This window comes from Hyaena hyaena, unplaced genomic scaffold (assembly GCF_003009895.1).
Source record: "Hyaena hyaena isolate Hyena2069 unplaced genomic scaffold, ASM300989v1 scaffold_786, whole genome shotgun sequence".
Classification (NCBI taxonomy): domain Eukaryota; kingdom Metazoa; phylum Chordata; class Mammalia; order Carnivora; family Hyaenidae; genus Hyaena; species Hyaena hyaena.
Window position 1 is genome coordinate 270,521 of NW_024081421.1, and position 25,745 is coordinate 296,265.

The 25,745-nt window shown below is 39.9% G+C and overlaps 1 protein-coding gene across 3 annotated transcripts in view; it reads left to right on the forward strand.

Annotated features, from left to right (window-relative positions):
• Nucleotides 1-1,952: 1,952 nt before the first annotated feature.
• Nucleotides 1,953-25,745, forward strand: part of TWSG1 (twisted gastrulation BMP signaling modulator 1) — a 75,298-nt gene continuing 51,505 nt past the window's right edge. The window contains exons 1-2 of one of the 3 annotated variants that reach the window (XM_039219077.1): nucleotides 1,953-2,217; nucleotides 4,646-4,799. In XM_039219077.1, coding sequence (XP_039075008.1) covers nucleotides 4,677-4,799 — 123 coding nt within the window. In that variant the 5' untranslated portion in view covers nucleotides 1,953-2,217; nucleotides 4,646-4,676. Of the gene's footprint in view, nucleotides 2,218-2,760; nucleotides 2,911-2,935; nucleotides 3,381-4,645; nucleotides 4,800-25,745 lie in introns of those variants that run through there. The other 2 variants (XM_039219075.1, XM_039219078.1) reach the window with 2 other exon arrangements.

Genomic DNA, 25,745 nt, shown 5'->3' on the forward strand with positions numbered 1-25,745 from the left:
GCTAACACCATGGTTCTTTTTCCAGACCTTTTTTAATAGCTGTCTAACATTTTTTAAAGTTTATTTATTCATGTTGAAAGAGAGAGAGCGAGCAGGTGAGGGGCAGAGAAAGAGGGAGAAAGAGAGAATCCCAAGCCCACTCTGCATTGTCAGCTCTGAGCCTTACTCATTAGGGCTTGAACTCATGAATCATGAGATCATGACCTGAGCAGAAACCAAGAGCCGGTCCCTTAACTGACTGAACCACCCAGGTACCCCTGTATACACAATTTTTAATATTAATCGTTCTAAAAATATGTATACCACTTTAAAATGTTGACATATAACGAATATCTTTCCATGCCAACAATATTCATCTGCAATAGTAGTACTCGAAGTGTAATCTAGGGACCCTAGGAGCCCCAAGACCCTTTCAGGGGGTTCATGAGCTCAAATTTTTATTTTAATTCTAATACATTATTTACCTTTTTCATTCTCCTAAGTTTAGAGTAGTCCCCTAGAGGCTACATAATACATGATATTGCAGCAGTTTGAATGCAGAAGCAGATATGAAAATCCAGCTGCCTTCTATTAACTTTGACATTAAAGAGAATAGCACAAATGTAAAATAATGCCATTTTTCTATTTCTTTGTTTTGGAATACATACTTATTTTTCATAAAATATGTCTTTCATGTTACTTTACAATAGAGTCTATTATTTTTAAGTGAAATAAATGAATAAATAGTTCTTAAATTTCTCAGTTTTAATTTCAAAAGTTTTGACAGATGTAGCACATATAAAACCTCCTTGGAGCCCTCAGTACCTTTCAAGAGTGTAGAGGGGTCCTGAGACCAGTAAGTGTAGAACTTCTGACCTACAATATTATGTTTTAATAGCTGACTTAGTCCATTGCACTGGAGTGTCATAACTCATTTAACCAATAACTAATGCCAAAGGATAAGACCTTAAAGTTAAATTTGTATATATTCTCAATTATTTCTTTAAGATAATTTTCAGGGATGGGGCGCCTGGATGGCTCAGTCAGTTGAGCATCCAACTTCAGCTCAGGTCATGATCTCGCAGCTTGTAAATTAAGTTCGAGCCCCGCATCAGGCTTGCTTTTGTCAGCACAGAGCCTGCTTCAGATCACCTGTCCCGCTCTCTCTGCCCCTCTCCCACTCATGCCCTCCCTCTCAAAACTGAATAAGAACATTTTGAAAAGACAAATTTCAGGGGTGATTTTTTAAATGCATATTTAGGGGCGCCTGGGTGGCTCGGTCAGTTAAGCGTCTGACTTCGGCTCAGGTCATGATCTTACAGTTCGTGGGTTCGAGCCCCGCGTCGGGCTCTGTGTTGACAACCAGCTCAGAGCCTAGAGCCTGTTTCTGATTCTGGGTCTCTCTCTCTCTCTCAGAAATAAAACCTTAAGAAAACTTAAAAAAATAAAATAAAATGCATATTTATTTACTTACTATACAAAAATGGACTAACATCATTAATGTAATCCACGCCCTTGGCCAATCAAGTCTTTCCATCCGTTATTTCCGTTTTCTTCCAAGCAACAAAGGGGAATATAAGGCATTTAAGCCTCCTACTAGCTTAAAACTCTTATCACTACTATGTCACCATTTCCAAAGGGAAAGTGCCTTGCGGATGATCTAGCCCAATGGGCTCCAACTTAATCACTGGAATCTTTTTAAAAAGCAAATTCCTAGGGTTGTTGGAAAAATCTGAGCGCAATTCCCAAATGCCTTGCTGTACATGCTGTTGATGGAAGGAATTCCTTTTCTAAAGTACAGGCTGAAATGCGTGCTGCGTCATCCATGCTCAGGGAGCCCTCTCCTACTTGGGGTGGTTCGCTGTAACCATTTGTCTAGCTGTCTGTCCATCCTCTCCCAAGCCCAGTGGCCTCCTTCCCGGCCAGCACCCGCCTTGCCTCCTCTCTTCTATTTCCAGTGCTAAGCACAGTGCCAGGCACTCGCCAAGGACGCAGCAAAATTCAGCGAACTGCTGAACGAAGGTCCTGCCCTAGCAGATCCTTATTCAGCAGGTCTGAGACTGAGCCCAGAAACCTGCCTTCTTAATAAGTCCGGCCTCCGACGTGAGACAAGAGTTCGAGTGTCAGCTCTGCAACAGCGGGCTGGGCTACTCGACCACTAGGTGCCTCTGTCCTGCATCCCCAGAGCGGGACAATCACAGCTGCCTCCTGCGGTTGCTGTGCAGTCTCTGAGCTCTTGTACGTCAAATTCTCGGCTGCGCGACGTGCACTTGCTAAGCCCGGAGACTGGGCCTCACAGAGGGGCCAGGTGGGCGGACAAAGAAGCCTGAGATGGGGGCGGGGAAGAGGGCGGAGGGAAAGCGCGCGTGGGCGGGCCGGGGTGTGTGTCCCCGGGCGGGCGGGGGTGGGGGGGGGAGTGTGGCCGCTGTTGGGCGTGACCGGAGGGCGGGACGGGGCCTTCGTGCGTGGGCGGGGCGGGGCCCCGCTGGGGGTGGGGCCACAGCCTGGGACCCGGCCTTCGCTGGGGCGGGGCCGGTGGGCCTGGCGGAGGCGGGGCCTGGGGGGGAGGGGCCTTCGCGGGGGCCGGGCCGGGGCCGGGGCCGGGGCGGGGGCCGGACTGGCGACTGGGCGGTGGGCCCGGCGGGGGCGGGGCCGGGGCGTGAGCTGACAGGAGCGCCCCGGGAGTGAGAGACGCCTCCTGTCGGGAGCTGGCGGCGGCTGGGAGCCGAGGGCGGGCGGAGGGACCGGGGAGGCTGGGGGGAGGGCAGTGACGGGCCTGTCTCTTTAAGGTGCCCGAGGCTCGCGGGCGCAGCGCTGAGGGAGGCGCGGAGGCGCGGCCTGCCTCTCCCGCACAGCCCGGCGGCGCGCCCAGGTTTCGGGTGACCTGCGGGGAAGCGAGGGCCAGGCGGCCTGACGGCGCCGCGGCGCACGGTGAGCGGGAGCAGGCGGGGCAGCGTCTGCGGCCAGGGAGGGTCCGGGCTCCGAGCTCCGGCCTCTGGAGGCCGAGGCCGCGGCGGGCTCTCGGGGCCCGGAGGAGCGGAGCAGCTCCCGCGCGGCCTGCCTACGCGCTGGACAAAGTGGGGGCGCCGCCCGGTGGGTGCTGGGCGCGGGCGCGCAGGCTGGCGGCCCCCCTGCGGCCCCCTCCCCTGCCTCGCGGGTCAGCGGCGCGTGGGTGAGCGAGGGTTCAAGAGCCACGGTGGCCTCTGCCTCCTCAACCGGCAGCAGGGGCTCCGTCCCGCGGCACAAAGGCTGCTGTCAGTGCCGTCCCCCTTGGGGACCACACACAGGTCGCCAAGAGCCTGAGAAACTGGTCCCGACGCAGGAAAACAGTTTCGATGCGGCATCGTTCCTGACTCCTTAGGGAAAAAGGAGAAGCCCTTTAAACAATTGTTACCTGCTTTGTACGTGCATTTACTTGAATACTTTTGCCAGTAAGGTTTGGGGAGTAGGATGAAGACAACCATAAGAGATGGGGGGAAAAATCCCATTTTTAGTGAGTGTAGGATGAAAACTAGTTCTGGAAAAAAAAAATCACGTTTCAAAATACCTTCTTTGGCCTCTACGAATATGTACTGGCGGCACCAGAAATCATCCGACTTGGTATGTGCTGTTAAATAAATGAGAAAATTGGGTTATTAACGGTCTTTAGGAACACTTTGTGGGCCTCAGTAACCATCGCCAGGGCTTTCTCTTTCAAAATTGAGTCATACCGGGTGCAATGCTCTTTATTCTTGTCACATTCTTATTGCTTTTGCCTTATTGTATTTTGTAATACTTGGAGTAAAAGTTTACAGTAATCATAAAGGCACCATAAACTCACCTTTTATCTACCTTACATCAGTAATCATTTATTTTAACTGATTCTATGGGGGGGGTGTTTTAACTGTAGGAAGTTACATCTTTTCAAAAAGCTTACTAACCATGTTCGCTTAACCACTGTTTAACCACTATCAGGATTTGTGCTGGTCTTGTTTTCCTTTTCCTTTTTAAAATGTACCCTCTTCTTAATAACATTGTAGAATCTGTGGTACCTATGGTATAGAATTAAAAGAATATCTTCACATTTTAATAAATTACTCAGAGTTCTTAATGCAGTTGGTAATTTACTACCCCCTGTGTTATTTGCTAAGTTATTTAAGAAATGACTGGCAACTCTACTTCTTTCTCTGAGTTGCTTCAGCCCATAGCTTCTGGACAAATATGTGAAAACATAAAACGAGATAGTCATAAATAATCATTAGAAAAATTTTTTTAAATTTGTTAAGTGTTGTATATTATACTATATTAATAGGGTTTATATGGGTTTAAAGTTGAATAATGGGCCTAAAACTAAAGTTGAATAGTAGCGGTGCAGTACTAAAGCTAGTTATTTGCTTCAGTAACCTGATGGTTTAAGTATGTGTGTGTGTGTGTGTGTGTGTGTGTGCGCGCGCGTATTTACAGTTTGCTGACAAGACATTACTATATAAAAATTGTACTTTGTTTTTACTGTTTAACCATTCATTGAAAATGTCCTTTAAATGATCACTCAAAAGTCATTTAATACAAATAATGAGTCTTGGTTTATTTGTTTTGCTTTTTATTTCTGTATTTGTTCTTAGCCTAGCCCTCGCCTTTGAATTAAAGTTTTGTTTTGTTTTGTTTTTCTTTTTGTTCGTTGGTTTAGCTTCCTGGGAGTTGATTGCCTTTGAAGAATCATGAAGTCCCACTCCGTTGTTATGCTTTCTCTAGCCATTCTGGTGTTCCTGACTTGGATCCCTGAGTCACTGAGCTGTAACAAAGCACTCTGTGCTAGTGATGTGAGCAAATGCCTCATTCAGGTAGGATTAAGCGTACTTTTTATTAATATTAGAATGTGGGGGCACCTGGGTAGCCCAGTGGGGTTGAACATCTGAGTCTTGATTTTGGCTCAGGTCAGGGTCTCACAGTTGTGTGATTGAGCCCCGAATCAGGCTCAGTCCTAAGTGTTGAACCTGCCTGGGATTCTTTCTTTCCCTCTTCTTCTAACCCTCCCCTGCTTGTGCTTCCTCAAAGTAAATAATAAACATTTAAAAAAATGTAGAGTAGATACAGAATGCATCTATACAAGTATAGAGCATATGTATATTACAGAGTAAGGCCTGAGTATTGGGTCTGAGGTATTGAACCATGTCACAGAGTCTGGGTTTTTAGCCCCATAGTTTTCTTGCATATGAGCAATGTCAGATTCAAGAAGTTTGGTTTTGAAAATAATATCCAGCTTCATAATATGCCATTACAAAGTGATGAGCAGACCGTTCAGATAAAGAAAAGGGTTCCCTTGTATTATCTAATTTATATACCAAAGAAGTTCAATTGCTATATTTAGAAAAAAAAATAGCTAGTCAAATAATAGACACATTTTTCCTTTATATAATAGTTGTCTATTCTGTGCAACAAGTTACCCAAATGTAGCAACTTAATGCAGCAAACATTTATTATTTCCAGCAGTGTCTGAGGCTTTGGAGTCTAGGAGCAAGTAGGTGGGTAGTTCTGGCTCAGGGTTTCTCACAAGGTTGTAGGCAGATTGTCAGCTGAGACTGGAGAATCTGCTTCGAAGGTACTCAGCAGTTACCTCTCTTTCAGTCATCAGGATAAGCCTAGTGGTGTAGCTACTACTTTAATTTTTCTGAAGAAAAAAAATGAGGTTAAGTAATTTGGTTCGGTTCGTATAGCTAGCAAGTGGCTGTAGAACCAAGTCTTTGACTCCAAAGCCCGTGGCCTTCCCACTAAACATACTGGTTATTACTCCATAAAGTTGTGTTAATTAGTGGTGAACTTCACGTCTTATATAGCTGTTCTCTTTTTACCCCCATCTTATTAGGCCGTCAGCGGTCTTGTGCCTTTTGTGTGTCTGTGTTTATTAGCCTCCTATTCAGTTATTGGCTGTTGGCTAAGAAATCCAGTAACCACACATATTAGAATTCTGTGTAATGTATGAGTCAGCTATGTCTTGGCTATGATCCCAACATGGAGCAGTTGGGTGTATGTACTCAAAGAGATAGGGTTTTTATAGATTTGAGGCATTTTGTATTTATTTTGGATATTTTGGTCCTTCTCATTAATAGTTGAAAGTCTAGGAAGCCTGGCCTTTATCTGGGTGTAGTTTGCCATTGTCTCACACTCTCTGCGTTGCATTTCAAACCAAAACATGTAAATATAGAAGTTGTTGGGTTTTTTTTTTTTCAATTTTTTGACTGTGGACATTTTCAAGCATAAGTAGAAGAGAGGAGTATAATGCACAGTAGTGACAGCAGTCATTAACTCAGGGCTGCCCTTGTTTCATCTGCATTCCCCTATACTGCCCACCCCAGCTACATCTTAACTTTAGGCAAATTCCTGGTACTATTTTATCACAATTCTAATCTCTACATTTTAGAGCTAAGAACTCTTTAAAACATGTAGCTGTTTTAAGGGATGCCTGGCTGGCTCAGTTGGAAGAGTATGTGACTTCTTTTCTTTTCTTTTCTTTTTTTTCTTTTCCTTTTCTTTTTCTTTTCTTTTTCTTTTCTTTTCTTTTCTTTTCTTTTCTTTTCTTTTCTTTTCTTTTCTTTTCTTTTCTTTTCTTTTCTTTTCTTTCCCTTCTCTTCCCTTTCCCTTCCCTCCCCTCCCCTCCCTTCCCCTCTTCTCCCTTCCTTTCCCTTCCCTTCCCTCTTCTCTTCTCTCTTCCTTCCCTTTCCTTCCCACCCGACCTTAAAGCAGACTCCACACTCAGCACAGAGCCTGATGCAGGGCTCAATCTCATGATTCTGGCATCATGACCTGAGCCAAAATTAAGAGTCAGACACTCAATTGACTGAGCCACTCAGGTGGCCTGGAAGAGCATGTGACTTGATCTCAGGGTTGTGAATTTGAACCCCATGTTGGGTATAGAGATTACTTAAAAAAAAGTTAAAAATTAACAGTAATTTTAAATATCATCTAATTTTTATACATGCAAGTTTTGATACTGTATGTCTGCTTAGGCTCATGCTAGCAGAACATTTTGTAGCCTGTACATGAAGTCCAGCTTTGTGCTCTGGTCTGATGGGGAAGCTGTGCTGCTACTTCACAGGTTGTTTCAATGTAGCTTCATAATTGATCATTAGAAATAGAGTCTCATGGGGCATCTGGGTGGCTCACTCCTTTAAGCATCCAACCCTTGGTTTCAGCTCAGGTCATGATCTCACAGATCATGGGATCGAGCCCCACATTGGACTCCGTGCTGACAGTGCAGAGACTGCTTGGGATTCTCTCTCTCCCTCTATCTGTGCTCCTCTCTCTCTCTCTTTCAAAATAAATAAACTAAAAAAAAAAAAAGGAAATAAAGTCTCACAGTGATTGTTATAATCATGTTTAGGTGGAAATTCACTTAAATCCCAAGTTATTTTTGACTCGCCAAATCTATAATTTCCATTAGTTCAAGTGATTTATTTTAAAAACATTTTTAACATTTCTTTATTTTTGAGAGTCAGAGACATAGTATGAGCAGGGAATGGGCAGGGAGAGAGGGAGACACAGAATCCAAAACAGGCTCCAGGCTCTGAGCTGTCAGCACAGCCTGATGCAGTGCTCTAGTTCATAAACCGTGAGCTCATGACCTGAGCCAAAGTCAGACGCTTAACCGACTGAGCCACCCAGGTGCCCCAGTTCAAATAATTTAAAATTGGTTTTTAATTAAAATGAATTGCTTGGTAAAATAGTATTTTTAAAAGATACTTTTGGGTGCCTGGGTGGCTCAGTTGTTAAGTATCTACCTTTGGCTCAGGTCATGATCTCATAGTTTATGAGTTTGAGTGCCACAGTGGGTGAGTCCAAGCCCCGCTTCAGGTAAAATACAAGCCCTGAGTGAGCCCCACCTCTCTCTCTCTCTCTCTCTCTCTCTCTCTCTCTCTCTCTCTGTTTGCCCCTTGTGAGATTTTCTCTCTTTGCTCCTTGTGGTCTCTTTCTCTCTCTGTCTCTGGCTCACTTATACCGTCTCAATCAATCAATCAATCAAAAGATAGCTTTTGGTTGATATTGAGAAACGCCATCAAAGGTTTTTGGTTTGTTTCTTTTGCTTTTAGGTTTAAAAATATGTAATATAGGGGCACCTGGGTGGCTCAGTTGGTTGAGCATCTGACTTCAGCTGAGGTCATGATCTCACGGTTTGTGGGGTTGAGCCTCACGTCAGGATCTGTGCTGACAGCTCAGAGCCTGGAACCTGCTTCAGTTCTGTGTCTCCCGCTTTCTTTCTGCCCCCTCTCCCCACTCATGCTCTGTCTCTCTCTGTCTCTCTCAAAAATAAACATTTAAAAAATTTTTAAAATATGTGACATAAAATACTTAAAAAAGTAAAGGGTACTGTGTGAGTATAAAACTGGAAAATCAAATGAGCTTCACCTGTTAAATGGTGACTCTAGTAAATTCACCAGAAAGAAGCTAGGACTTGTTTGCTTTACCATTGATTTCACGATGCTAACATTTCTCAGGATCTTATTCCTTCAGAGCCATTGATTTCACGATGCTAACATTTCTCAGGATCTTATTCCTTCAGAGCCAGGAATCATCAAACCTTTTGCTAGAGTAGCAGAGACAACGCTTCTGGTGCACAGTGGCAAGTATTTGAAATTAAAAATATTGTGGGCGTGGGGCACCAGGGTGGTTCAGTTGGTTAAGTGTCCAACTCTTGATTTCAGCTCAGGTCATGATCTCATAGTTTGTGACTTTGCACACTGCATCAGGCTCAGCATGGAAAGCCTGGTTGGGATTCTCTATCTCCCCCTCTCACTGCCCCTGATGTGCATACTCACTTTCTCTCTCTCAAATATAAATAAATAAACAGTTTTTAATAAGGTAAAACAAAAACATTGTGGGCTCAAGAATCGGGCATTTTCTTTTTCATTTATTCATAAGCACTTATTGGACTTTGAAGTAAAATGTGGTTATTCCCAATATTTGACTGATTTTGTGGACTCCAAAACTCCAACAGATTATTCACATTCTGAGCTTTACTTTCCTTGTATTTCTTTTATTATGGCTCTGTAACAAACCACCCCAAAAATCAGTGGCTGAAAACAACATTGATTTTGGCCATGAATTTGCATTCTGTAGGGCTTGATGGGATAGCTCATCTGTGCACCACACAGCACTATGGCAGACTGAAGACTGGGGAAGGGAGTTATCTGAAGCAACACTGTTCTCTAAAACGTTCTACAAGATAGAAACAGTCTAAACCTGCCCTGTCCAGTGAAGTAGAAGCTAGCAGCTATGTGTGGCTACTGAGCACTTGAAATATAACTCGTGTGATTGAAGAATAGATTTCTAAATTTTGTTTCATTTTACTTAATTTATATTTAAGTAGCTACATGTGACTGGTGGTTGCTGTACTGGATCTCACAAATCTGAAGGCTCACTGATAAGTCTAACACTTGGGCTAGAAAGATTCTTCAGCATGCTCATTCTGTCTCTCTCCCTCTCCCTCTCTCTCTTTCTCCCTCCCCCTCCCTCTCCCCCTCTGTTTCCCCTTCCCCCTCCCTCTCACTCACTTTCAGTTCTGTCTCTATATGACCTCTCTAGTGTGCTGGTTTAAGACTAGCCAGTATCTTACATGTTGGCTCAGGGCTCCCAAGGTATGTGTATCATAAAAGAGAGCTGGAGGAATCTGTATTACCTTTCGTGGCTTCAGCTGAGAGGTTCCGTACTGCTCCTACCATAGTCATAAGTCCTCCTGGGTTTAAGTGGAGGAAACACAGGCCCTGCCTCTGATTGAGGAGCATAAGAAGTGCATGGATGTGGATGGCATCCACATGGATGCATGGGCATCTTTGGATGTATTAAGTGTAAAATAAATTGGCTGGCTAGGAGATCTCAAAGTTTTCTTCTAGTTCTTTTTTTTTTTTTAATTAATTTATTTATTTTTATTTTGAGAGAGAGAGAGCACAAGCAGGGGAGGGGTAGAGAGAAGGAGAAGCAGAATCCCAACCAGGCTCCATGCCATCAACCCAATGCAGGACTCTAACTCTCCAACTGTGAGATCATGACCTGAGCTAAGATCAAGAGTCAGATGCAACTAGGTGTCCCAGTGTTTTAAGATTTAATTTAATTTATTTTTGAGAGGGACAGACAGAAACAGAGTGTGAGTGGGGGAGGGGCAGAGAGAAGGAGAGACACAGAATCTGAAGCAGGCTCCAGGCTCTGAGCTGTCAGCGCAGAGCCCAACGCAGGTCTTGAACTCTTGAACTGGGAGATCATGACCTGAGCTGAAGTCAGACACTTAACCGACTGAGCCACCCAGGCGCCCCCTACCCTCCGCTTTTTAAAAAAATCAGAGTAAGAAGGCCTTTCCCCCCTTCTTTTTCTTAATCAAAGTTTAATTGACATACAGTGCAGCATTAGTTTCAAGTGTACAACATATCAATTTGACAATTCTTTATATTACTCAGTGCTCACTATGATAAGTGTAGTTACCATCTGTCACCATACAATGTTATTACAACATTACTGACTGTATTTCCTATACAGTACTTTTCATCTCTGTCATTTATTTATTTTATACCTGGAAGTCTGTACCTCTTCATCCCTTTTATCTGTTTTGCTCCCACAACCCCCTCCCCCCATTAGTTTGTTCTCTGTATTTAAGAATGCTTATTTTGGGGCGCCTGGGTGGCTTAGTCGGTTAAGTGTCCGACTTTCGCTTAGGTCATGATCTCGCGGTTCTTGGGTTCGAGCCCCGCGTCAGGCTCTGTGCTGACCGCCAGCTCAGAGCCTGGAGCCTGTTTCGGAGTCTGTATCTCCCTCTCTCTCTGACCCTCCCCTGCTCACGCTGTCTCTCTCTCTCTCCTAGAAATAAATAAAAATATTTAAAAAAAAAAGAATGCTTATTTTGTTTGTTTGCCTTGTTTTTTTAGATTCCACATGTAAGTGAAATCATATAGTATTTGTCTTTCTCTGTTTGACTCTTTTCACATAGCATAATACCCTCTAGGTCCATCCATGTTGTTGCAAATGGCCAAGTCTCATTCTTTTATAAACCTGAATAATAATATTCGTGTGTGTGTGTGTGTGTGTGTGTGTGTGTGTGTGTGTGTGTGTTTACATACTACTCTTCTTTATCCATCTATCTGTGGACTCTTGGGTTGCTTCCATATCTTGGCTATTGTAAATAATGCAGCAATAAATATGGGGGTGCATATGTCTTTTCAAATTAGCGTTTTCCTTTTCTTTGGGTAGTGAAATTATTGGATCATATGGTATTTCTATTTTTAACTTTTTGAGTAACCTCCACACTGTTTCCTACAGTGGCTGTACCAACTTACGTTCCCACCAATAGTACATGAGGGTTCCTTTTTCTCTACATCTATGCTAACACTTGTTATTTGTTGTCTTTTTGTTGATAGCCTTTTTGACTGGTGTGAAGTGATATCTCATTGTGTTTTTTTGTTTTTTTTTTTTTAATTTCTAGGAGAGAGAGAGAGAGACAGCATGAGCAGGGGAGGGTCAGAGACAGAGGGAGATACAGACTCCCAAATAGGCTCCAGGCTCTGAGCTGGCAGTCAGCACAGAGCCCGATGCGGGGCTCAAACCTATGAACCGCGAGATCGTGACCTAAGCGAAAGTCAGACGCTTAACCGACTAAGCCACCCAGATGCCCCATCATTGTGGTTTTGATTTGCATCTCCCTCATGATTAGTCACATTAAACATCTTATCATCTGTCTGTTGGCTATCGGTATGTCTTCTTTGGAAAAATGTCTCTTAAGGTCCTCTTCCCAGTTTTAATTGGATTATTTGGGGGGTTTTTTTGGTGTTAAGTTGTATGAGTTCTTTACATATTTTGGATATTAACCCCTTATCAGATACACTATTTGCAAATATCTTCTCCTATTCAGTAGGTTGCCTTTTTTTGTTGGTGGTATTTTCTTTCACTGTGCAGAAGCTTTTTATTTTGGTGTAGTCCACTCGTTTGTTTTTGCTTTGTTTCCCTTGCCTCAGGAGAAGTATCTAGAAAAACGTCTCTAAGGCTGACGTCTAAGACATTATTGCCTATATTTTCTTTTAGGAGTTTTATGGTTTCAGGTCTCATACTTAAGCCTCACGTTAAGTCACATTTATCCATTTTGAGTTTACTTTTATGTATGCTGTAAGAAAGTGGTCCAGTTTCATTCACATGTAGCTGAAGAGACTGTTTTTTATTTATTTATTTATTTATTGAAGAGACTGTTTTTTTCCACATTGTATATTCTTGCCTCCTTTGTTGTAGATTAATTGACCATATAGGTGTGAGTTTCTTTCTGGGCTCACTATCTCGTTTCATTGATCTATGTGTTTGTTTTTGTGCCATTACCATATTGTTTGGATCACTACAGCTTTGTAATATTATTTGAAGTCCAGAATTGTGGTGCTTTTCTTTTTCAAGATTGCTTTTTCCCTTTGCTTTTCTTTTTCAAGATTGCTTTGGCTATTGAGGGTCTTTTGTGATTCCCTACACATTTGAGTATTATTTGTTCTAGTTCTGTGAAAAATGCTGTTGGTATTTTGATAGGGATTGCTTTAAATGTGTAGATTGCTTTAGGTAATATAGACATATAGCAATATTTGTTCTTTCAGTTCATGAGCATGGAATGTCTTTCCATCTTTGGTGTCTTCTTCAGGTTCTTTCATCAGTTTCTGATAGTTTTCAGAGTATAGGTTTCTCACCTCTTTGGTTAAATTTATTCCTAGATATTTTATTCTTTTCACGTAATTGTAAGTGGGATTGTTTTCTTATTTTCTTTTTTCTTCTACCTCATTATTAGTGTATAGAAATATAATAGGTTTCTGTATATTAATTTTGTATTCTTCAACTTTACAGAATTCATTTATCAGTTCTAGTAGTTTTTTGGTGAAATCTTTAGGTTTTCTGTGTATAATATCATGTCATCTGCAAAAAGTGATTTTTACTTCTTCCTTACCAATTTGGATGCCTATTCTTCCTTTTTCTTGTCAATTGCTACAGGTAGGACTTCCAGTAGTATGTTGAATAAAAGTAGTGAGAGTGGACATCCTTGTCTTGATTCTGATCTTAGAGGAAAAGCTTTCCATTTGTCACCACTGAATGTGATTTTAGCAGTGGGATTTTTATATGTGGCTCTTTTTATGTTGAAACATTTTCTCTCCAAAACCACTTTGTAGAGTTTCATCATGGATGTACTTTGTCAAATGTTTTTTCTGCATCTACTGAGGTAATCATATTGTTTTTATCCTTCCTCTTGTTGATATGATGTATCATGTTGATTGATTTCCAAATAGTGAAACACCCTTGCATTATTGGAATAAATCCCACTTGATTGTGGTAAACTATTGTTTTTAATGTATTGTTGAATTTAGTTTGCTAATATTTTTTGAGGATTTTACATCTATGTTCATCGCAGATACTGGCCTATAGTTTTCTTTTTGGGGAGTATCTTTGTCTGGTTTTGGTAGCAGGCTAATGCTGGCTTCCTCTTTTATTTTTTGGAATAGTTTGAGAAGAATAGATATTAACTCTTCTTTAAATGTTTGTTAAAATTCACCTGTGAAGCCGTCTGGTCCTGGACTTTTGTTTGTTGGGAGTTCTTTGATTACTAATTCAATTTCCTTAGTAGTAATCAGTCTCTTCAAATTTTCTATTTATTTCTGATTCGCTTTGGAAGATTGTATGTTTCTAGGAATTAATCCATTTCTTTTTAGGTTGTCCAATTTGTTGGCATATAATTTTTCATACTATAATCCTTTGTATTTCTGTGGTGGTGATTTATCCTCCTTCATTTCTGATTTTATTTATTTGAGCCCACCCTCTTTTTTTCCTTGATGAGTCTGGCTAAATATTTGTTTTTTCAAAGAACCATTCTTGGTTTCATTGGTGTTTTCTGTTGGGTTTTTTTGGTCTCTATTTTATTTATTTCTGTTCTAATCTTTATAATTTCCTTCCTTCTACTAGCTTTGGGCTTTGTTCCTTTTTTAAGCTCCTTTAGTTGTAAGATTAGGTTGCTTATTTGGAATTTTTTTGTTTCTTATGATAAACCTATATTGCTATAAACTTCCCTTTAGGAACTGCTTTTGGTGCATTCCAAAGATTTTGGACTGTTATGTTTTCACTTCCATTTGTCTTCATGTATTTTTTGATTTCCTCTTTGATTTCACGATTGACTGATCTGTTCTTTAGTACCATTTTGTTTAGCTTCCATGTGTTTGCAGTTTATCCAGAATTATTTCTTGTAATTGATTCCCAGTTTTCACTGTGGTTAGAAAAGATGTTTGATATGGTTTCAGTCTTCTTAAATTTATTGATACTTGTTTTGTGATTTGTTCTGGAGAATGTGCCATGTGCACATGAAAAGAATGTGTATTTTGCTGTTTTTGGATAGAATGTTCTATGTATGTCTGCTAAGCCCTTCTAGTCTAATGTGTTGTTCACAGCCATTGCTTCCTTGTTAATTTTCTGTCTGGATGATCTACCCCCTGATGTAAGTAGGGTATTAAAGTCCCCTGAGGTAGTTGTATTGCTATCAGTTTCTCCCTTTATATCTGTTAATATTTGCCTCATGCATTTAGGTGCTTCCATGTGGCATTCATAAATATTTATAATTGTTACATCTTCTTGTTCAATTGATCCTATTATCATTGTGTAGTGCTTTCTTTGTCTCTTGCTGTTTTGTTTGATAAAACTACTGCTACTCTGTCTTTTTTTCATTTTCGTGTGCATTGTGGGTGAAAGCATTGTGGCTTTCACCCCTTCCCTTTCAGTCTTTACATGTGTTTAAGTCTGATGTGAGTCTCTTATAAGCAGCATATAGATGAGTCTTGGTTTTTTGTTCATTCAGTCACCCTTTGTCTTTTGATTGGAGCTTTTTAAAAACGTTTTTTATTTATTTTTGAGAGAGGGAAAGAGAACACACATATGAGAGAGAGGAGGGGGACAGAGAATCTGAAGCAGGCTCTGCACTGACAGCAGAGAGCCCCATGTTGGGCTCGAAGCCATGAACCATGAGATCCTGACCTGAGCCGAAATCAAGAGTTAGATGCTTAACCGACTGAGCCACCCCGGTCCCTCTTGATTGGAGCTTTAAAGTAATTATTGATAAGTATGTACTTATTGCCATTTTGTTCATTACTTTCTGACTGTTTGTGTAGTTCCTAAAGGTCTCTTTTTACAAAGTCAAATTGTTAGAAGGATGCATGATGAAAAACAATTCCTTGCATGATACTTTCTACTCTTCATTTTGTTATTCAAGTTGAACCACTTTTAATCTTCCAAGTGGTAGCTTCGATTTTTACTTCTTTTTTTTAATGCTTATTTATTTATTTATTTATTTATTTAGAGACAAAAGAGACCATGTGCATGTGTGTGTGTGAGTGGGGGAAGGGCAGGGAGACAGAGAGAATCCCAAGCACACTCCATGCTGTCAGCTCAGATCCCCACATGAAGCTCAATCCTACCAACCTTGAGATCATGACCTGAGCCGAAGTTGGATACTTGACTGGCTTAGCCACCCACGTGCCCCAAAATAAATAAACTTTAAAAAATATATATATTTATTGGGGCGCCTAGGTGGCTTAGTCAGTTAATATCCATCTTCAGCTCAGATTGTGACCTCATGGTTTGTGGGTTCAAGCCCTGAGTTGGGGTCTGTGCTGACAGGTTAGAGCCTGGAGCTTGCTTCAGATTCTGTCTCCTTCTCTCTGCCCTCTCTTGCTTTTACTCTCTCTCTCTCTCTCAAAATTAAATAAAACATTAAAAAAACAAATTTATATATTTATTTATTTTGAGAGAAAAAGAGTGCACATTCATGATCAGGAGAGAAACAGAAAGAGAGAATCCCAAGTAGGCTCTACACTGTCAGAGCAGAACCCAACAAGGGGCTTGAACTCATGAACGATAAGATCATGGCCTCAGCCAAAATCAAGAGTTAGATGCTTAACTGACTTAGCTATCCAGGTGCCCCTACATTTCCTGTCTTGAATGACTATTGTTCTTGAATTTCTAATTGTCTTTTTTGATTTGCATCCTTAATCATTAACATCTTATGTTGTTTTAAATTCTTAGCCTGTTCTCCTCCCAAGGGAGGGAGGCTTCAGTGTTGTTTCTATACTTAACTGATTGCTCTCTAGGTCTGATTCGAAGTGTCCTATAGTGCATCCCCATTGTTACTTTCCCAAGTTGGTTTCATTATTTCTTTGATTCCATGTCTTATTCTTTCTAAATTTACTCTCATTCTGTTGTAACAAGCCTTAGAGTATCTTCTAACAAAGGCAATATTGGGAGGTCACATTTTGGGTGCTACCTCTCTTAAAAATGCATTTGTTCTCAGGGCGCCCAGGTTGCTCATTTGGTTAAATGTCTGACTCTTGGTTTCAGCTCAAGTCATGATCTCACAGCTTTGTGGCTTCAAGCCCCGTATCAGGCTCTGCTCTGGCATCATGGAGCCTGATTGAGATTCTTTCCTCTCTCCCCTCCCTCTCCCCACTCACACTGTCTCTGTCTTTCTCAAAATAAAGAAATAAATTTTTAAAAAGTGCATTTATTCTCTCACCTTATTTATAACTGATTGATGATTTGCCTGAATAAGAATTCTATGTTACATTATTTTCTCTGGGAACTTCAAAGACATTTCCTAACTATCTTTATGCTACTGGCATTGTATAATAGTAGTAAGAAGTCTGATACCAGTCTGGTTTTTATTCTCTGTAGGTGACTCTGTTAGTCTGTTTCTTCTCCCTGGAAATATTTAGTTTCATCTCCTTATCCTTGGTGTGAGTCTTTTGTGTGGGCGGAGTGACAGATACCATATGAATTTTTTTAGGGAACAGGGGTTTTGTTTTGAGCTTAAAACTGGAATATTCTGGGGCACCTAGATGGCGCAGTCGGTTAAGCATCGGACTTTGATTCAGGTCATGATCTCACAATTCATGGGTTCGAGCCCCATGTCGGGCTCAGTGCTGACAGCTAGCTCACAGCCTGGAGCCTGTCTTTGGATTCTGTGTCTTGCTCTCTCTCTGACCCTCCCCTGCTCATGCTGTCTCTATGTCTCTCTTAAAAATAAATAAAACATTAACAAAAACTGGAATATTCCCTCTTATTATTTTTATATACAATATTCTCCTTTTTTTCCTACAATTCTGGTTACTATAAGTCTAAGATAGATCCTCTAAGTCTTAGTTTTTTTAAAACAACTTTATTGAGATATAATTCTTTTTTTTTAAATTTTTTTTAATGTTTTTATTTATTTCTAGGAGAGAGAGAGACAACGTGAGCAGGGGAGGGTCAGAGAGAGAGGGAGTCACAGACTGAAACAGGCTCCAGGCTCTGAGCTGGTAGTCAGCACAGAGCCCGACGGGCTTGAACCCACGAACCGTGAGATCATGACCTAAGCGAAAGTTGGACGCTCAACCGACTAAGCCACCCAGGCGCCCCTATTGAGATATAATTCTAATACTATACATTTTGCCATTTAAATGTGCAACTCACTGATTTTTTGTGTATTCACTGAGTTATGCAACCATCACCACAATCTACCTTTAGAATATTTTGATCACCCTAAAAAGAAACCTCATACTCATTAGCAGTCACTCCCCATTCCTTCCTCCCTACCCCTAGGCAACCCTTGTTCTACTTTCTATCTTTCTGCATGCCTGTTCTGGACATGTAATATGAATGGAATCATATGATGTGTTATCTTTTATGTCTGGCTTCTTTTATTGAGCATAATTCTTTAATGACTCATCCATGTTATTATAACTATCAGTACTTCATTATTTTATGGTCAAATAGTACTGTACTGAATAGATATACCACATTTAACTAATCCATTCATCAGTTGATGAATATTTAGATTGCTTTCACTTTCTGGCTATGGTGAATAATGCTGCCATGAGTGTTCATGTACAAGTTTTTTAATGTAGATATATATTTTCATTTCTTTTGGGTTTATACCTAGGAGTGGAATTTCTGGGTCATATTTTCTGTGTTTAACATTTTGAGTAACTGCTAAAGTATTTTCCATAGTGACTGCATACGTTTCCACCACTGATGTATGAGGATTCCAGTGAACCTATGCCCATTTTTAAATTGGCTTACTTGTCTTTTCATTGTTGAGTTATGATAGGTCTTTGTATATTATGGGTACAAATCCCTTATCAGAAATATAAGTTGCAAGGAATTTCTCTGATTCTGTGGGTTGTCTTCTTACCTTCCTGATAATATGATTTGCAATACAAAAACTTTAAGTATTGATACAGTTTTATGTGTCTATTTCTTTCTTTTGTTGCTGTGCATTCGGTGTTTTGGGTAAGAAACTATGGGCCTAACTCAAGGTCACAAAGATCTACTTGTATATTTGCCTCTGAGAATTTTATAGTTTTAGCTCTTATATTTAGGTCTATGATTTACTTTGAGTTGATTTTTGTGCATCCAAGTTTATTCTGTTCCAGCACCATTTGTTGAGAAGACTGTTTCTTCCCTGTGGAATTTTCTTAGCACCTTTGTTGAAAGTAATTTCACTAAAAGGATAAGAGTTTATTTCTGAACTTTCACTTCTATTCCATTGATTTATATGTTTATCTCTATGTTCTCTTAATTACTGTAGCATTGTGGTATATTTTGAAATCAGGAAGTATGAATTTTCTAATTTTGTTCTTATTAAAAAAATGTTTATTTATTTTGAGAGAGAGAGAGTGTGTGTGTGAGGGAGGGGCAGAGAGAGAGGGAGCAAGAGAGTCCCAAGCAGGCTCTGTACTTTTAGCACAGATTCCAAATTGGGGCTCCATCTCATGAATCATGAGATCATGACCTGAGCCAAAATCAAGAGTCCAACGCCTAACTGACTGAGCCACCTAGCAGCCCCCTCCCAATTTTGTTCTATTAAAAGATTGTTTTGACTATTTTGGGTCCCTGATACTAACCTATGAATTTAAAAAATTTTAATGTTTATTTTTGAGAGAGAGAGAGAGACAGAGCGTGAGTGGGGGAGAGGCAGAGAGAGAGGAAGACACAGAATCTAAAGAGGCTCCATGCTCTGAGCTGTCAGCACCGAGCCCAACTCAGGACCCAAACCCACCAACCACAAGATCATGACCTGAACTGAAGTTGGATACTTAACCAACTGAGCCACTCAGACACTCCTACCATATGAATTTTAAAATCAGTTTGTCAATTTCTGCAATAAAACAAGCCTTGGATTTTTTTTCTTAAATAATAGACTTTCTTTTTTAGAGTAGTTTTAGGTTTACAAAAGCATTGAACAGAAAGTTCAGAAAGATCCAATATATTTCTTTCCCCTGCACACACCCACTGTTTCCCAATTATTAATATCTTGCATTGGTTGGTACATTTGTTACAAATGATGAACCAGTAATGACACACTATTATTAACTAAACTCCATTAGGGTTCACTCTCTGTGTTATATAGTTCTGTGAGTTTTGACAAATGCATAATGTCATATATCTGAGGTTACAGAAGAGTTTCAATGTCCTAAAAATGTCCTGTGCTTCCACCTGATCCTCCCTTCCTACCCCTCCCGGAAACCCCTCCCTAGCCCTTGGCAACCATTAATCTCTTTTACGGTCTCTATAGTTTGCTCTTTCCACTTTGTCCTATAATTGGAATTATATAGTATATAGCCATTCCAGATAGCTTTCTTTCACTTAGCAATATGCATTTAGGGCTTTTCCATGTCTTTTTGTGGCTTGATATCTAATTTCATTTTATTGCTGATTTATATTGCATTTTATAGATATACCATAGTTTGTCCACTGTTTCCAAGTTTTGTCAATTAAGAATAAAGCTGCTACAAATATTCATGTGCAGATTTTTGTGTGGTCATAAATTCTCAGCTCGTGGTAAATATTAAGAAGCACAATTGCTACATCATATTCTAAGAGTATGTTTACTTTTCTAAGAAACTGCGAACAGGGTACCAGGGTGGCTCAGTTGGTTAAGCATCTGATTCTTGATTTGGGCTCAGGTCATGATCTCAGAGCCCTGGTTGGGCTCTGTGCTGACAGTGTGGAGCCTGCTTGGGATTCTCTCTTTTCCTCTTTATCTTTGTACCTCTCCTGCTGTCTCTCTGTCTCTCAAAATAAATAAAACATTTTTAAAAAAGGAGAAACTGCCAAACTATCTTCCAAAGTGGTTCTATATCCTTATCAATATTTAGCATTGTCAGTGTTTTGAATTTTAGCCGTTCTGAAAGGAGTATATTAGTGTCCCCCCCCCCTTTTTTTTTTTATTGTCAAGTCAACTAACATAGAGTGTAGTCTTGGGTCAAGAGTAGATTCCTGTGATTCATCATTTACATACAGCACCCATAGCTCATCCCAACAAGTGCCCTCCTCAGTGCTTATCACACATATTCTGTACCCCCCAGCCCTGACCCCATCAAATCTCTGTTCTCGGTTTTAAGAGTCTTTTATGGTTTGCCTCCTTCTCTTTTTTTTTTCTTATTTTTCCTTCCCTTCCCCTATGGTCTTCTGTTAAGTTTCTCAAATTCCACATATGGATGAAATCATATGATATCTGTATTTCTCTGGCTGACTTACTTTGCCTAGCATAATACCCTCCGGTTCCATCCACTTTGTTGCAGATGGCAAGATTTCATTCTTTTTCATTGCTGAGTAGTATTCCATTGTATATCTATACCACAGCTTCTTTATCCATTCATCAGTTGATGGACATTTGGGCTCTTTCCATATTTGGCTATTGTTGATAGCACTGCTATAAACATTGGGGTGCATGTGCCCCTTTGAAAAGCACTCCTGTATCCTTTGGATAAATTCCTAGTAGTGCTATTGCTAGGTCATAGGGTATTTCTATTTTTAATTTTTTTTAATGTTTATTTATTTTTGAGGGCAAGAGAGACAGAGTGAGCAGGGGAGGGGCAGAGAGAGAGGGAGACACAGAATCTGAAGCAACCTCCAGGCTCTGAGTTGTCAGCACAGAGCCCGATGTGGGGCTTGAACCCACAAACCATGAGATTATGACCTGAGCTGAAGTCAGACGCTTAACCGACTGAGTAGTATTTTTTGAGAAACCTCCACACTGTTTTCCAGAGTGGCTGCAGGGATTTGCATTCCCAGAAACAGTGCAAGAGGGTTCCCCTTTCTCCACACCCTCGCCAACATCTGTTGCTTCCTGAATTGTTCATTTTAGCCACTCTGATCGGTATGAGGTGGTATCTCATTGTAGTTTTGATTTGTATTTCCCTGTCGATGAGTGGTGTTGAGCATCCTTTCATGTGTCTGGTAGCCATCTGGATATCTTCTTTGGAAAAGTGTCTATTCATGTCTTCTGCCAATTTCTTCACTGGATTATTTGTTTTTCAGGAGTTGAGTTTGTTAAGTTTTTTATAGACTTTGGATATTAACCCTTTATCTGATATATCATTTGCAAATATCTTCTCCCATTCTATCAGTTGCCTTTTAGCCAGTTGAAGTTTCCTTTGTTGTGCAGAAGCTTTTTATCTTGATAAAGTCCTAATAGTTCATTTTTGCTTTTATTTCCCTTGCCTTTGGAGACATGTCAAGTAAGAAGTTGCTGTGGCTGAGGTCAAAGATTGTTTCCTGTCTCACATTTAGATGTTTCATCCATTTGGGGTCTGTTTTTGAGCATGGTGTAAGAAAGTGATCCAGGTTCATTCTTCATGTTTCTGTCCAGTTCTCCCAGCACCATTTGCTAAAGAGACTATTTTGTTTTGTTTTGTTTTTTTCCCATTGGATACTCTTTCCTGCTTTGTCAAAGGTTAGTTGACCATATATTTGTGAGCCCGTTTCTGGGTTCTCTATTCTATTCCATTGGTCTGTGTTTCTGTCTTTGTGCCAGTACCATACTGTCTTGATGATTACAGCTTTGTAATACAGGCTAAAGTCCGAGATTTGTGATGCCTCAAGCTTTGGTTTTCTTTTTCAACATTACTTTGTCTATTTGGAGTCTTTTATGGTTCTATACAAATTTTAGGATTGTTTGTTATAGCTCTGTAAAGAAAAGTGCTGTTTTGATTGGGATTGCACTGGATGTATAAATTCCTTTGGGTAGTATCGACATTTTAACAATATTTGTTATTCCAATTCACGAGCATGAATTGTTTTTCCGTTTCTTTGTGTCTTCTTCAGTTTCTTGCATAAGCTTTCTGTAGTGTTCAGCATACAGATCTTTTACCTCTTTGGTTAGTTTTATTCCTAGGTATTTTACGGTTCTTGATGCAATTGTAAATGAGATTGATTCCTTGATACCTTTTTGTTGTTTCATTATTGGTGTGTAGAAATGCAACTGATCTCTGTACATTGATTTTATATCCTGCAACTTTGTTGAATTCATGTGTCTGCTCTAGCAGCTTTTTGGCAGTCTTTCAGGTTTTCCATGTAGAATATCATGTCATCTGCAAAGAGTGAAAGTTTGACTTTTCTTTGCTAATTAGGATGCCTTTTATTTTGTTTTATTGTCTGATTGCTGAGGCTAGGACTTCCAACACTATATTAAACAAAAGTGGTGAGAGTGGACATCTCTGTCCTGTTCCTGATCTCAAGAGGAAAGCTCTGTTTGTCTCCAATGAGGATGATATTACTTGTGGAACTTTCATATATGGCTTTTATGATGTTAAGGTATGTACCTTCTATCTTGAGTTTCCTGAGGGTTTTTATTAAGAAAAGGTGCTGTATTTTGTCAAACGCTTTTGCTGCATCCATTGACAAGATCATATGGTTCTTATCCTTTTTTCTATTAATACAATGCATCACATTGATTTATTTGCAAATATCGAACCAGCCCTGCAGCCCAGGAATGAATCCCACTTGATCATGGTAAATGATTCTTTTAATACACTGTTGAATTCATTTTTCTAGTGTCTTGTTGAGAATTTTCACATCCATGTTCATCAGGGATATTGGCCTGTAATTCTCTTTTCTAGTGGGATCTTCATCTGGTTTGGGAATCAAGGTAATTCTGGCTTCATAGAATGAGTCTGGAAGCTTTCCTTCCATTTCTGTTTTTTGGAGCAGCTTGAGAAGAATAGGTATTAACTCTGCTTTAAATATCTGGTAGAATTCCCCTGGGAAGCCATCTGGCCCAGGATTCTTACTTGTTGGGAGATTTTTGATAACTGATTCAATTTCTTCCCTGGTTATGGGTCTGTTCAAATTTTCTGTTTCTTCCCGTTTGAGTTTGGGTAGTGTATGAGTGTCTAGGAATTTGTCGATTTCTTCCAGATTGTCCAATTGGCATATAGTTTTTCATAATATTCTCTAATAATTGTTTGTATTTCTGTGGTGTTGGTTGTGATCTCTCCTCTTTTATTAATGATCTTATCTATTTGGGTTCTGTCTCTTCTTTTTGAGAAGTCTGGCTAGGGGGTTATCAATTTTGTTTATTCTTTCAAAAACTCAGCTCTTAGATTCTGCTGATTTTTCTTTATTCTATATTGTTTATTTCTGTTGTAATCTTTATTATTTCTCTTCTTCTGCTGGCTCTGGGGTTTGTTTGCTGCTCTGTTTCTAGTTCCTTTAGGTATGAAGTTAGGTTGTGTATTTGGGACCTCTTTTGCTTCTTGAGATAGGCCTGGATTGCAAAGTATTTTCCTCTTATGACTGCCTTTGCTGCATCCCAAACAGTTATGTTTTCATTTTCATTTGCTTCTATATATTTTTAAATTTCTTCTTTAATTTCCTTTAATTCATTCTTTAGTAGGATGTTCTTTAACCTCTATGTATTTGGGGGCTTTCCAATTTTTTTCTTGTGGTTGATTTCAAGTTTCATAGTGTTGTGATCTGAAAATATGAATGGTATGATCTCAATCCTTTTATATTTGTTGAGGGCTGTTTTGTGACCCAGTATGTGATCCATTTTGGAGAATGTTCTATGTGTACTCAAGAAGAATGTGTATTCTGTTGATTTTCAATGAAAAATTTTGAATATATCTGTTAAATTCATTTGGTCCAATGTGTCATTCAGAGCCATTATTTCTTTATTGATTTTCTGCCTAGATGATCTGTCCATTGCTGTAAGCAGAATATTAAAGTCACCTACAATTACAGTATTATTATCAATAAATTTGCCCATGTTTGTGATTAATTGACTTATATATTTGGAATCTCTCATGTTGGGGCGTAAACGATTACAATTGTTAGCTTTTTCTTGATGGATAGACCCTTAATTATGATATATTGCCCTTCTTCATCTCTTCTTATAGACTGTGTTTTAAAATCCATTTTTTCTGATAAAGTATGATTACTCTGGCCTTCTTTTGACCTTCAATGGCATGATAGATGGTTCTCCAGCCCCACACTTTCAATCCACAGTTGTCTTCAGGTCTAAAATGAGCCTCTTGTAGACAGCAAATAGATGGCTCTTGTTTTTTTGTTTTGTTTTTTTATTTTAATTTTTTATCCATTCTGATACCCTATATCTTTTGATTGGGACATTTAGTCATTTACACATTCAGAGTGATTATTGAAAAATATGGATTTAATGTCATTGTGTTATCTGTAGGTTTCATGCTTGTAGTGATGTCTCTGGCCCTTTGTAATCTTTGCTGCTTTCCACTCACAGGGTCCCCCATAGGATTTCCTACAGGACTAGTTTAGTGGTCATGAACTCCTTTAGTTTTTGTCAGGGAAAGCTTTTATCTCTCCTGTTCTGGATGACAGCCTTGCTGGATAAAGGATTCTTGGATGCATATTTTTCCTATTCAGCACATTGAATATTTCCTGCCCCTCCCTTCTGGCCTGCCAAGTTTCGGTGGACAGGTCTGCTACACCCTTATGTGTCTACCCTTGTAGGTTACGGCCCATTTTTCCTAGATGCTTTCAGATTTCTGTCTTTGTATTTTGCCAGTTTTGCTATGATATATCATGGTGTTGACCTGTTTTGGATGATTTTGAAGGGAGTTCTCTGTGCCTTTTGGACTTGGATGCCTGTTTTCTTCCCCAGATTAGAGGAGTTCTCAGCTATAATAGAGAAGTTCTCAGCTATAATTTGTTCAAATAAACCTCCTGCCCCTTTCTCTCTTTCTTCTTCATCTGGAATTCCTATTATATGGATATTATTTTGTTACACTGAATGGCTTAGTTCTCTTATTCTCCCCTTATGGTCTAGTAATTTCCTTTTCTTCTTTTTTTCAGTTTCATCATTTTCCATCATTTTATTTTCTATTTCACCCATTCTCTGCTTCTTCCATCCTTGCTGTCACTATATCTAGTGTATTTTGCATCTCAATTATAGTATTTCTTAATTCAATGTGACTATTTCTTAGGTCTTTAATCTCTGCAGCAATAGATTCTCTGTGCTAACAGCAGAGAGCCTTAAATGGGGCTCAACCTCACTAACTGAGAGATCATGAATTGAGCCAAAATTGGATGTTTAACCAACTGAGCCACCCAGCTGCCCCCAGAAGTTTTTAATTTTAATGATGTCCAACTTATCCATTTTTTCTTTCATGAATTGTGCCTTTGCTGTTGCCAGCTGGGATTCTGACAGGGACTGCATTGAATCTGTAGGTCACTTTGGAAAGTCTTGTTGTCTTAACAGTGTTAAGTCTTCTGATTCATGAACATGGAATGTCTTTCCTTTATTTAGATTTTTCTTTAATTTCTTTCTGCAATATTTTGTAGCTTCTCAGTGTACAAGTCTTCTACTTCTTTTGTTAAATTTATTCATAAGTATTTTATTTTTGAGGGAGAGGGACAGAGTGCAAATGGGGGAGAGGCAGAGAGACAGGGAGATATAGAATTCAAAGCAAGCTCCAGGCTCTGAGCTGTCTGCACAGAGCCTGACATGGGGCTCA